General features: G+C 55.5%; 2 protein-coding genes across 2 annotated transcripts in view; one reads left to right on the plus strand and one right to left on the minus strand.

Moving 5' to 3' along the window:
- The window catches only part of LOC308148769 (estrogen-related receptor gamma-like), a gene marked incomplete at both ends in the record, with an annotated part of 9385 nt that extends 6305 nt beyond the window's left edge, over positions 1-3080 (plus strand). Inside the window, 5 exon segments of the mRNA XM_080522280.1 lie at positions 1-51; positions 950-1158; positions 1160-1223; positions 1835-2085; positions 3072-3080. The exon segment at positions 1-51 is cut by the window's left edge and continues 90 nt beyond it. Coding sequence (XP_080378406.1) covers positions 1-51; positions 950-1158; positions 1160-1223; positions 1835-2085; positions 3072-3080 — 584 coding nt within the window.
- shkbp1 (SH3KBP1 binding protein 1) overlaps positions 2871-12500 on the minus strand; it is an 18411-nt gene continuing 8781 nt past the window's right edge. The window contains exons 8-17 of the mRNA XM_080522295.1: positions 11549-11739; positions 8278-8393; positions 7844-7931; positions 7563-7679; positions 7293-7463; positions 5817-5972; positions 5631-5727; positions 4539-4723; positions 4342-4444; positions 2871-4198 (exon numbers count right to left, since the gene is read on the minus strand). Of these exons, the coding sequence (XP_080378421.1) occupies positions 3523-4198; positions 4342-4444; positions 4539-4723; positions 5631-5727; positions 5817-5972; positions 7293-7463; positions 7563-7679; positions 7844-7931; positions 8278-8393; positions 11549-11739 (1900 nt within the window). The 3' untranslated portion in view covers positions 2871-3522. The remainder of the gene's footprint in view (positions 4199-4341; positions 4445-4538; positions 4724-5630; positions 5728-5816; positions 5973-7292; positions 7464-7562; positions 7680-7843; positions 7932-8277; positions 8394-11548; positions 11740-12500) is intronic.

A 12500-nucleotide genomic window follows, 5' to 3' on the forward strand; every position in this document is an offset into this window, starting at 1 on the left:
TCCTGAACCGAGAGCTGCTGGTCCTGATCGGCTGGGCCAAGCAGATCCCAGGTACCAGTAGAACCAGGAAGGACCGGGTAGTACCAGAAACCCTGGACACCAGACTAAGAGGTAGTACCAGAAACCCTGGACACCAGACTAAGAGGTAGTACCAGAAACCCTGGACACCAGACTAAGAGGTAGTACCAGAAATCCTGGACACCAGACTAAGAGGTAGTACCAGAAACCCTGGACACCAGACTAAGAGGTAGTACCAGAAATCCTGGACACCAGACTAAGAGGTAGTACCAGAAACCCTGGACACCAGAGTAAGAGGTAGTACCAGAAACCCTGGACACCAGAGTAAGAGGTAGTACCAGAAACCCTGGACACCAGACTAAGAGGTAGTACCAGAAACCCTGGACACCAGAGTACTAGGTAGTACCAGAAACCCTGGACACCAGACTAAGAGGTAGTACCAGAAATCCTGGACAGCAGACTACCAGGAAGTACCAGAAACCCTGGACACCAGAGAACTAGGTAGTACCAGAAACCCTGGACACCAGAGAACTAGGTAGTACCAGAAACCCTGGATGCCAGACTAAGAGGTAGTACCAGAAACCCTGGACACCAGAGAACTAGGTAGTACCAGAAACCCTGGACACCAGAGAACTAGGTAGGACCAGAAACCCTGGACACCAGAGTACCATGTAGTACCAGAAACCCTGGACACCAGAGAACCATGTAGTACCAGAAACCCTGGACACCAGAGAACCAGGAAGTACCAGAAACCCTGGACACCAGAGAACCATGTAGTACCAGAAACCCTGGACACCAGAGAACCAGGAAGTACCAGAAACCCTGGACACCAGTAGAACCAGACTAAGAACGACTGAAGCAGCTGAAAACGACGGAGACGAAAGTAGTGACTCCCAGTGACCCCCCCCCCCCCCGCCCCTCCCCCCACCAGGGTTCTCCGGACTCCCGCTGGCGGACCAGGCGTCGCTGCTGCAGAGCGGCTGGATGGAGGCGGTGCTGGTGGGCGTGGCCTGGCGCTCTCGGGCCGCGCCGCGGGAAGAGCTGGCGTTCGCCGCCAACCTGTGGCTGGACGAGGCGCGGTGCCGGGAGGCGGGGCTCGGCGAGCTGTACGAGGCGCTGCGCCACCTGGCGGCCCGGTACCCGCGCCATGCAGCTGAGCGCCGAGGAGGCGGTGGCCCTCAAGGCCATGGCGCTCGCCAACTCAGGTAAAAACACGGAACACAGACTAGCTACCGGACTAGCTACCGAACACGGACTAGCTGCCGAACTAGCTACCGAACACGGACTAGCTACCGAACATGGACTAGCTGCCGAACTAGCTACCAAACAAGGACTAGCTACCAAACTAGCTACCGAACACGGACTAGCTACCGAACATGTACTAGCTGCCGAACTAGCTACCGAACACGGACTAGCTGCCGAACACAGACTAGCTACCGAACTAGCTACCGAACACGGACTAGCTACCGAACTAGCTACCGAACATGGACTAGCTGCCGAACTAGCTACCGAACACAGACTAGCTACCGAACACGGGCTAGCTACCGAACTAGCTACCGATCATGGGCTAGCTACCGAACTAGCTTCCGAACACGGGCTAGCTACCGAACTAGCCACCGAACACGGACTAGCTACCGAACACGGACTAGCTACCAAACACGGACTAGCTGCCGAACTAGCTACCGAACACGGACTAGCTACCGAACACGGACTAGCTGCCGAACTAGCTACCGAACACGGACTAGCTACTAGCTACCGCCGCCGCGGTTCGGTAGCTTTAACTTTGAAGGTGTCCCTTCCCCGTGTCGCCCGCCAGACGCCGACCCGGTGGACTGTCCCGACTCGCTGCAGCGGTTCCAGGACGGGCTCCACGAGGCGCTGCAGGAGTACGAGGCGCGTCGGCGCCAGCCCCGGCGGGCGGGCCGCCTCCTGATGACCCTGCCACTGCTGCGTCAGAGCGCCGGGCGGGCCGCCAACGCCCTGCGGCAGGCTCAGCGCCGCCGCCGCGTCCCGCTGCACAAGCTGCTGGCGGAGATGCTGGACGCCTCGTCACCCCCCACTGCTGCAGTGAAGCGGACCGGGGGGGGGGGGGGCGGAGCCTCATCTCGCCACAGTAAAGAACGGCCGATTGGGGTTAAACAGAGGGGGCGGAGCCTCACGCAGCGACCCCCTACTGTGAGATCAAAGACTAAACACAGCGTCACTGGTGTTGGACTGGTTAGGTGAGGCGGACCGGGGGGGCGGAGCCTTGCTGGGCCTAGTCAAGGGGGGGGGGGCGGAGCCTCATCTCACCATAGTCAAGAACGGCCGGTCGGGGTCACAAAGGGGGCAATCCCCCCCCCCCCCCACTGTGAGCTCAAAGAGTAAACACAGCGTCGCTGGCGGGTGTTGGACTAGTTAATATGGAAACGGGAAACATCAGACCCTTGCCGTCGAACGTGGAGCGTCTCTCGACGGCGAAAACCACTTTCCTCAAAGACATCAAAGACACTTTCCTCAGTCATCAAATCCGACACAGAAAAATGTGCTGAGTCGTGAAATGTGTTGTGTAAATAAAGTATTTTACTGAACTGAAGCACAGATTTTCTATTTCCCATCATTAAAACGCTTTGAAGTCTGTGAAGGCGACAGATACTCACAACCAATCGGTGAAGGCCTCCCTAAGCCCCGCCCCCTCCCACCACGTACACACTCCAGCTGATTGGTGGGGGGGCGGGGCTTAAACCGTCCTCATTCTGTCCTCCGGGATTTATTTTGTTTGTATCAAGAAAAAGTTTGTGGAATGAAAACAGACAAGGATGAATTATTTTTCTCTTTTTAATAAACTTTTTTTGTTTCAGTTTGAGAAACGATGTTAGAAATATTTTCAGAAAACCTGCAGAGAAACTTAGTGGAATATTAAAAAATACAAGTTATTCCCTTTGAAAGAAGTTTAAAAAATGAAAATAAAAAAAGACCGAACTACAAAAGTTCTTTTTTTTTTTTTTTAACACTGAGATTCATGTTTTATTTCAAAACGGTGAAAATTTTAAACATTTCCCACATTTTCTCAGACAAAATAAGAGTTTTATTTAGAAACTCGACCAGAAATTAACTCGTTTACTTTTGTGACGTTTGGAAGTAAAGTCAGATTATTTCAATTGAAATAAATCTAATATTTTCAAAGAATTACAAAAAAAAAATTATATTTTTGTTTTGGAAAAAAAAACAACAAACAAATAAAAAATTCCATAATCTGGAAAAAACATCTCCAATGAAGTTTTGTACAAAAGTCAGATACCAAAAATATATAAGAAACAAAAAAAAGGTTCTTTACAGAAAAACAAGTTTAGTTCAGGTGTGAGACTTTCACATTTTATACTAAAATTAAAAATAAACCTAATTTAAATTAATCATTTTAATGTAAAAACGTGTTTGTAAACTTTGATGTTTTGTTGAACTTTGATCTTTTGTTAAACTTTGATCTTTTGTTAAACTGAAGATTGTGGAACCAGAGAGGCCGGCTCAGAAGCTGGTCTCGTTCATGTGTGGTTTGGGGCTGGTGGGCGGGGCGGTGGGCGGGGCGGTGGGCGGGGCTGAAGGCGGAGCGTTGCTCTCCGGACCGGTGGTGGCGGCGGCCTCGGGCAGCGCTGGGGCTTCTGCGGGCGTCGCTGCGGCGCCGCCCCGGCGGGGGGAGGAGGCGGGCGTCAGGGACGAGGAGGAAGGGCTCAGGCCGGAGGGGGCGGGGCTTGTCGGGGAGGTGGGCGTGGTCCGACGCTGCGAGGAAGAGGAGGACGAAGAGGAGGGCGGGGCGGCTGGGCGGGCGCCGGGCGACACAGAGAAGGTGGCGGGCGCGCGCAGGCCGAAGCGCACCTCCAGCTCGCTGCACACCGCCAGGCTCCGCCTCCCGCCCTCCGGCCCCGCCTCCGAGCTTTTAGCCAGCTCCTGGCAGCGCTCCACGAAGCTGCCCCGCCGCACCGCCTCCCGCTCCGGGTGGGGGTGCCGGAGGGGGCGGGGGCTGTGGGGGTGGGGGTGGGCGGGGCCGTGCGTCGGGTCCCTGCCGGGCCGGGCGAGGGGCAAAGGGGGCGGGGCCTGGCGCGGGAGGCTGCCGCACAGCGAGGCGGACGAACCCACCGCTCCCCGTCCCCCCGTGGAGTGGAGGCGCTCCGTCCTGAAGCCGTCGGTGAGCTGCGAGTGGAGGCTGGAGGGGGGTGGGGGGGCGAAGTAAACAACAACAACAACAACAAACGTAAACATTAGTCGCCGCAACAACCCATGACGTGGCGCTTTTAGATGTCAGGGGACCGGGAGCGGCTCCCGGTGGGTGGAGGCAGGTGGGGGTACCTGCAGGTGGAGGCCCTGGGGGTGGAGTCGGGGGTCCGGGTCAGAGCCAGGTCACACTGGTCCAGCAGCTCCAGCAGCTCCTCCTCCGTGGGGCCGCCCAGCGCTGCCACAATAGCCAAGCACAGGCCGTCAGACCCTCAGCGGCCAATAAGAGGGGAGGAAGGGGGCGGGGCCAGGGGGAGGGGGCGGGGTCTCACCTCGGATGTCCACCTTGCCGGCGATCTCCATGGCCGTGGTCAGGTCCCACATCTGGATGCTGCCGTTGCCGTGGCCACTGAAGAGGTAGCGCCGGGGCCGAGAGCCGATCCTGCTGGAGCCTTCACACTCATGGACCATGAAGGACGTGATGGACGAGCCGTCCACCGAGCGCACCTCACACACCCTGACAGAGACACACACACACAGAGACAGAGAGACACAGTCCAGTGAGGCGTGATAGTAAAGTAACTAGTAACTAACTGCTGGTAACTAGTAACTAACTAACTGCTGCCAACTAGTAACTAACTAACTGCTGCCAACTAGTAACTAACTAACTGCTGGTAACTAGTAACTAACTAACTGATGGTATCTAGTAACTAACTAACTGCTGCTAACTAGTAACTAACTTCTGGTAACTAGTAACTAACTACTGGTAACTAGTAACTAACTAACTGATGGTATCTAGTAACTAACTAACTGCTGCTAACTAGTAACTAACTTCTGGTAACTAGTAACTAACTACTGGTAACTAGTAGCCAACTGCTGGTAATTAGTAACCAACTGCTGGTAATTAGTAACTAACTGCTGAGTAACTAGTAACTAACTAACTGTTGGTAGCTAGTAACTAACTAACTGCTGGTAACTAGTAAAAAACGAACTACTGGTAACTAGTAACTAATTGCAGGTAGCTAGTAACTAACTGCTGGTTACTAGTAACTAACTAACTGCTGGTAACTAGTTAACTAACTACTGGTAACTAGTAACACACTTCTGGTAACTAGTAACTAACTAGCTGCTGGTAACTAACTAACTACTACTAACTAGTAACTATCTAACTACTGGTAACTAGTAACTAACTGCAGGTAGCTAGTAACCAACTGCTGGTAACTAGAAACTAACTTCTGGTAACTAGTAACTAACTAACTAACTGCTGGTAGGTAGTAACTAACTAACTGCTGCTAACTAGTAACTAACTGCATGTAACTAGTAGCTAACTGCATGTTACTCATAACTACCTGCAGGTAACTAGTAACCAACTGCAGGTTACTAGTAACTAACTGCTGCTAACTAGCAACTCCAGCGTGACCCACCTCTTCCCGTTGGACGACAGGCGGACGTACAGCTTGTCGGTGTCGGGGACGACCCTCTGGATGAAGACCTGCTGGTCGTCTCGCTCGCCGTACGGCCCTGGAAGTACCAGAGGTGGTGAGGAGGGGGAGGGGCCTCTGCTGGCCGGTGGAGGAACTGCGCCCCCCGGTGGTGGCGGCGGTGGTTACCGATCTCCGTGCCGGCGCTGCAGCCGCCGTGTCCGTCCACCTCGTCCAGGCTGAGGATCTTGAAGGAGGTGAGCGGCGTGGAGCCGGGCTGGGTGGAGATCATGCCTCTGAAGCGGGTCACGGTCCAGGTCCTGACGTGGTTGTTATCCGCGCACACTGGGGGGGGGCGGAGAGGAGGGGGGCGGGGTTAACACCACGGATCCTCCGCAAGCTAGCGCTACCGTCGCCAACACTACATTTGTTCCTACATTTGAACCGCGTGAGCATCGCTAGCGGGTTAGCCGTTAGCTCGTATCGATGCTATAACTAGCCTATCGGGGAGCGACACCACAGAGGAATCTACTATAAAACCTCCGACCCCCCATGAGGTGGAGGTCAGACGTCACTCTCGTCTCATAAGGGACATTTTTTTTTACGCAGTTCTTTGGGATTTACTGGGAAACGTTTAGCCGCTATCGTCGCAAAAAAACCACCTGATTATTTGATTCCTGGTTGATTCTGAAACTCGTTGTCCAAAGCAGGACCGCCCACCAGGGGGCGTCGCCCCGACACAGGAGGTCTCGGGTGTCGTCAACACTGGAGGCGGGCGTCATGAACAACCGCTGCTGGATTTAGCGGCTAACCGCTAACGGGATGAGTCGTTTGCAGACGCTCCGCCATGGGAACAAAGGACTGCTATGCTATCGCGACGCTATCGCGATGCTATATGCTATCGCTACGCTATCACTACGCTATCGCTACGGCTACACTTTTGCTACGCTATGCTACCGTTGTGCTATCACTACACTATCGCTACACTACCGCTGCGGTATCGCTGTGCATCATGAACAACCGCTGCTGGATTTAGCGGCTAACCGCTAACGGGACGAGTCATTTGCAGACGCTCCGCCATGGGAACAAAGGACTGCTATGCTATCGCGATGCTATACGCTATCGCTACGGCTACACTTTTGCTACGCTATGCTACCGTTGTGCTATCACTACACTATCGCTACACTACCGCTGCGGTATCGCTGTGCATCATGAACAACCGCTGCTGGATTTAGCGGCTAACCGCTAACGGGACGAGTCATTTGCAGACGCTCCGCCATGGGAACAAAGGACTGCTATGCTATCGCGACGCTATCGCTACGCTATCGCTACGGCTACACTTTTGCTACGCTATGCTACCGTTGTGCTATCACTACACTATCGCTACGCTACTGCTGTGGTATCGCTGTGCATCATGAACAACCGCTGCTGGATTTAGCGGCTAACCGCTAACGGGACGAGTCGTTTGTGGACGCTCCGGCATGGGAGCAAAGGACTGCTATGCTATCGCTATGCTATCGCTGACTATCGCTGCGCTATCACTACACTATCGCTACGCCACCGCTGCGCTACCACTACACGCTACGCTATCACTAGGCTACCCCTATTCTATCGCTACGCTATCCCTATGCTATCGCGACGCTACGGGGCGGCCGGGCGTCGTACCTGAGATCAGGTGCTTCTCAGACAGCATGATCTTGGTGACGGGGCTCCGGTGGACCGAGAAGGTCTGGAACAGCTGAGGACCAGACCCCACCGTCTCCGGGTGCTGCACGATGACGCGCACCGTCCCCGAGCTGGTCCCGTACGCGATCTCGATCCAGTTCCCGCTGTCACCTGGTACGAGAGCGACCGATCAGAGGCAGGGCCCCGGGGGGGGGGGGGGGGGGCAGCAGCGGGCAGCTCGGGTCGGGGGGGGGGGGTGGTTCTGCCTACTGGTCTTGGGGGTGAGGTAGACGCTGAGGGCGGTGATGGCGTCCTCCGTAGGGTCCCGGTACAGCTCCGTCACCAGCAGGTCGTTGTCCTTCATCCGCAGGGGGAACTTCTGGACGTCTGGCGGAGCAGAGACACGTAAGTGGTGCGTTCAGGGACCGGCCCGTGGTGCGTTCATGGACCGGCCCGTGGTGCGTTCAGGGACCGGCCCGTGGTGCGTTCAGGGACCGGTCCGTGGTGCGTTCAGGGACCGGCCCGCGGTGCGTTCAGGGTCCGGGTCTTACCGATGTAGTAGATGGAGCCGTTGTTGCAGCCGAGGATGAGGAAGGAGCCGGCCGTGTCGTAGCTGCTGATCGGGACCACGTCCTGGTTCTGGAACGCAACAGACCAACTGACCCAGACCGGAACAGACCGACTGACCCAGACCGGAACAGACCGACTGACCCAGACCGGAACAGACCGACTGACCCAGACCGGAACAGACCGACTGACCCAGACCGGAACAGACCGACTGACCCAGACCGGAACAGACCGACTGACCCAGACCGGAACAGACCGACTGACCCAGACCGGAACAGACCGACTGACCCAGACCGGAACAGACCGACTGACCCAGACCGGAACAGACCACCTGGGTCCCAGAATGACTTTCTGAAGAGTTCCGTACGGCGCCGGCCTGGACTGACGAGTCACTTCCTGTAAGACTCGTTCTGCTCACCTGCCAGTGTTTGGTGACGGCGTTCCAGACCCCCACCTTCCCCGTGTGGCTGGTGGCGATCAGCTGGTTACCAACGAAGAAGAGCGCCTCGGCAGGGACGTTGAGACTGAAGACCCCTGCAGGACCGGAGGGACAGACTCGTCAGAGACGAGGGGTCAGAGGAGGGACAGACTCGTCAGAGATGAGGGACCAGAGGAGGGACAGACTCGTCAGAGACGAGGGACCAGAGGAGGGACAGACTCGTCAGAGACGAGGGGTAAGAGGAGGGACAGACTCGTCAGAGATGAGGGACCAGAGGAGGGACAGACTCGTCAGAGACGAGGGGTCAGAGGAGGGACAGACTCGTCAGAGACGAGGGGTCAGAGGAGGGACAGACTCGTCAGAGATGAGGGACCAGAGGAGGGACAGACTCGTCAGAGACGAGGGACCAGAGGAGGGACAGACTCGTCAGAGACGAGGGGTCAGAGGAAGGACAGACTCGTCAGAGACAAGGGGTAAGAGGAGGGACAGACTCGTCAGAGATGAGGGACCAGAGGAGGGACAGACTCGTCAGAGACGAGGGGTCAGAGGAGGGACAGACTCGTCAGAGACGAGGGACCAGAGGAGGGACAGACTCGTCAGAGACAAGGGACCAGAGGAGGGACAGACTCGTCAGAGACGAGGGGTCAGAGGAGGGACAGACTCGTCAGAGACGAGGGGTAAGAGGAGGGACAGACTCGTCAGAGACGAGGGGTCAGAGGAGGGACAGACTCGTCAGAGACGAGGGACCAGAGGAGGGACAGACTCGTCAGAGACGAGGGGTCAGAGGAGGGACAGACTCGTCAGAGACGAGGGGTAAGAGGAGGGACAGACTCGTCAGAGATGAGGGACCAGAGGAGGGACAGACTCGTCAGAGACGAGGGGTCAGAGGAGGGACAGACTCGTCAGAGACGAGGGGTAAGAGGAGGGACAGACTCGTCAGAGACGAGGGGTCAGAGGAGGGACAGACTCGTCAGAGACGAGGGGTAAGAGGAGGGACAGACTCGTCAGAGACGAGGGGTCAGAGGAGGGACAGACTCGTCAGAGACGAGGGGTCAGAGGAGGGACAGTCTCGTCAGAGACGAGGGGTAAGAGGAGGGACAGGCTCGTCAGAGACGAGGGGTAAGAGGAGGGACAGGCTCGTCAGAGACGAGGGGTCAGAGGAGGGACAGACTCGTCAGAGACGAGGGACCAGAGGAGGGACAGACTCGTCAGAGACGAGGGGTAAGAGGAGGGACAGACTCGTCAGAGACGAGGGGTCAGAGGAGGGACAGACTCGTCAGAGACGAGGGGTCAGAGGAGGGACAGACTCGTCAGAGACGAGGGGTAAGAGGAGGGACAGACTCGTCAGAGATGTGGGACCAGACGAGGGACAGACTCGTCAGAGACGAGGGGTCAGAGGAGGGACAGACTCGTCAGAGATGAGGGACCAGAGGAGGGACAGACTCGTCAGAGACGAGGGACCAGAGGAGGGACAGACTCGTCAGAGACGAGGGGTCAGAGGAGGGACAGACTCGTCAGAGACGAGGGGTAAGAGGAGGGACAGACTCGTCAGAGACGAGGGACCAGAGGAGGGACAGACTCGTCAGAGACGAGGGGTAAGAGGAGGGACAGACTCGTCAGAGATGAGGGGTCAGAGGAGGGACAGACTCGTCAGAGACGAGGGACCAGAGGAGGGACAGACTCGTCAGAGACGAGGGACCAGAGGAGGGACAGACTCGTCAGAGACGAGGGGTCAGAGGAGGGACAGACTCGTCAGAGACGAGGGGTCAGAGGAGGGACAGGCTCGTCAGAGACGAGGGGTCAGAGGAGGGACAGACTCGTCAGAGACGAGGGGTAAGAGGAGGGACAGACTCGTCAGAGACGAGGGGTAAGAGGAGGGACAGACTCGTCAGAGACGAGGGGTCAGAGGAGGGACAGACTCGTCAGAGACGAGGGGTCAGAGGAGGGACAGACTCGTCAGAGACGAGGGGTCAGAGGAGGGACAGACTCGTCAGAGACGAGGGGTAAGAGGAGGGACAGACTCGTCAGAGACGAGGGGTCAGAGGAGGGACAGACTCGTCAGAGACGAGGGGTAAGAGGAGGGACAGACTCGTCAGAGACGAGGGGTAAGAGGAGGGACAGACTCGTCAGAGACGAGGGGTCAGAGGAGGGACAGACTCGTCAGAGACGAGGGGTCAGAGGAGGGACAGACTCGTCAGAGACGAGGGGTAAGAGGAGGGACAGACTCGTCAGAGACGAGGGGTCAGAGGAGGGACAGACTCGTCAGAGACGAGGGGTCAGAGGAGGGACAGACTCGTCAGAGACGAGGGGTCAGAGGAGGGACAGACTCGTCAGAGACGAGGGGTAAGAGGAGGGACAGACTCGTCAGAGACGAGGGGTCAGAGGAGGGACAGACTCGTCAGAGACGAGGGGTAAGAGGAGGGACAGACTCGTCAGAGACGAGGGACCAGAGGAGGGACAGACTCGTCAGAGACGAGGGGTCAGAGGAGGGACAGACTCGTCAGAGACGAGGGACCAGAGGAGGGACAGACTCGTCAGAGACGAGGGGTAAGAGGAGGGACAGACTCGTCAGAGACGAGGGGTAAGAGGAGGGACAGACTCGTCAGAGACGAGGGGTCAGAGGAGGGACAGACTCGTCAGAGACGAGGGGTCAGAGGAGGGACAGACTCGTCAGAGACGAGGGGTAAGAGGAGGGACAGACTCGTCAGAGACGAGGGGTCAGAGGAGGGACAGACTCGTCAGAGACGAGGGGTCAGAGGAGGGACAGACTCGTCAGAGACGAGGGGTAAGAGGAGGGACAGACTCGTCAGAGACGAGGGGTCAGAGGAGGGACAGACTCGTCAGAGACGAGGGGTAAGAGGAGGGACAGACTCGTCAGAGACGAGGGGTAAGAGGAGGGACAGACTCGTCAGAGACGAGGGGTCAGAGGAGGGACAGACTCGTCAGAGACGAGGGGTCAGAGGAGGGACAGACTCGTCAGAGACGAGGGACCAGAGGAGGGACAGACTCGTCAGAGACGAGGGGTCAGAGGAGGGACAGACTCGTCAGAGACGAGGGACCAGAGGAGGGACAGACTCGTCAGAGACGAGGGATCAGAGGAGGGACAGACTCGTCAGAGACGAGGGGTCAGAGGAGGGACAGGCTCGTCAGAGACGAGGGGTCAGAGATGCCAGAGCCAAAGAAGGGTTGTCAGAATCGTCTTGGTGGACGAGTCGTCTTAGCAAAGTCGTGGTCCAGCAGGGACTCGTACCGATCTCGTTCCCGTTGCCGTCGGCGCAGATGGACCAGAGGATGATCTCGGTTACCGAGGCGACGGCCACCATCTTGTCGTGGTCGCCCAGCGAGCCGCCCAGCACCTTGGCGTTGAGCGCCACCCGGTCGATGGTCCAGTCCAGACGGGGCGACGTGAAGACCTGCTGCCAGCCGCTCGACTCCTTCACCCTGACACACACACACGCTTTACTTTGACGGTCTGGGTTCTACAGGAAGTGGATCCTCTACGGTGAAGATTTGACTTTATGGTTCACTTGTTTTGACGAAGACGAAGAAAAGACACATTGTGACACTTTGAGACGTTCGAGTGCAGCCTGAAGGAAACACACCTTTAAGAAGAAGTTACTTTGTTTCTTCTCTTATTGTGAAGGAAACACACCTTTAAGAAGAAGTTACTTTGTTTCTTCTCTTATTGTGAAGGAAACACACCTTTAAGAAGAAGTTACTTTGTTTCTTCTCTTATTGTGAAGGAAACACACCTTTAAGAAGAAGTTACTTTGTTTCTTCTCTTATTGTGAAGGAAACACACCTTTAAGAAGAAGTTCCTTTGTTTCTTCTCTTATTGTGAAGGAAACACACCTTTAAGAAGTTACTTTGTTTCTTCTCTTATTGTGAAGGAAACACACCTTTAAGAAGAAGTTACTTTGTTTCTTCTCTTATTGTGAAGGAAACACACCTTTAATAAGAAGTTACTTTGTTTCTTCTCTTATTGTGAAGGAAACACACCTTTAAGAAGAAGTTACTTTGTTTCTTCTCTTATTGTGAAGGCACTTAGACGACATTCTACTTCCTGACCGCTGCACACAATGTTCCTCAACACACATGAATATTAATTATTATTTAATAATTCATTATTAATAAACATCATTTATTATTTAACATTAATTAAAGATTTATCGTTTATATTAAATGTGGAACATTAAACTAAC

This window comes from Blennius ocellaris (assembly GCF_963422515.1).
Source record: "Blennius ocellaris genome assembly, contig: SCAFFOLD_56, whole genome shotgun sequence".
Lineage (NCBI taxonomy): Eukaryota > Metazoa > Chordata > Actinopteri > Blenniiformes > Blenniidae > Blennius > Blennius ocellaris.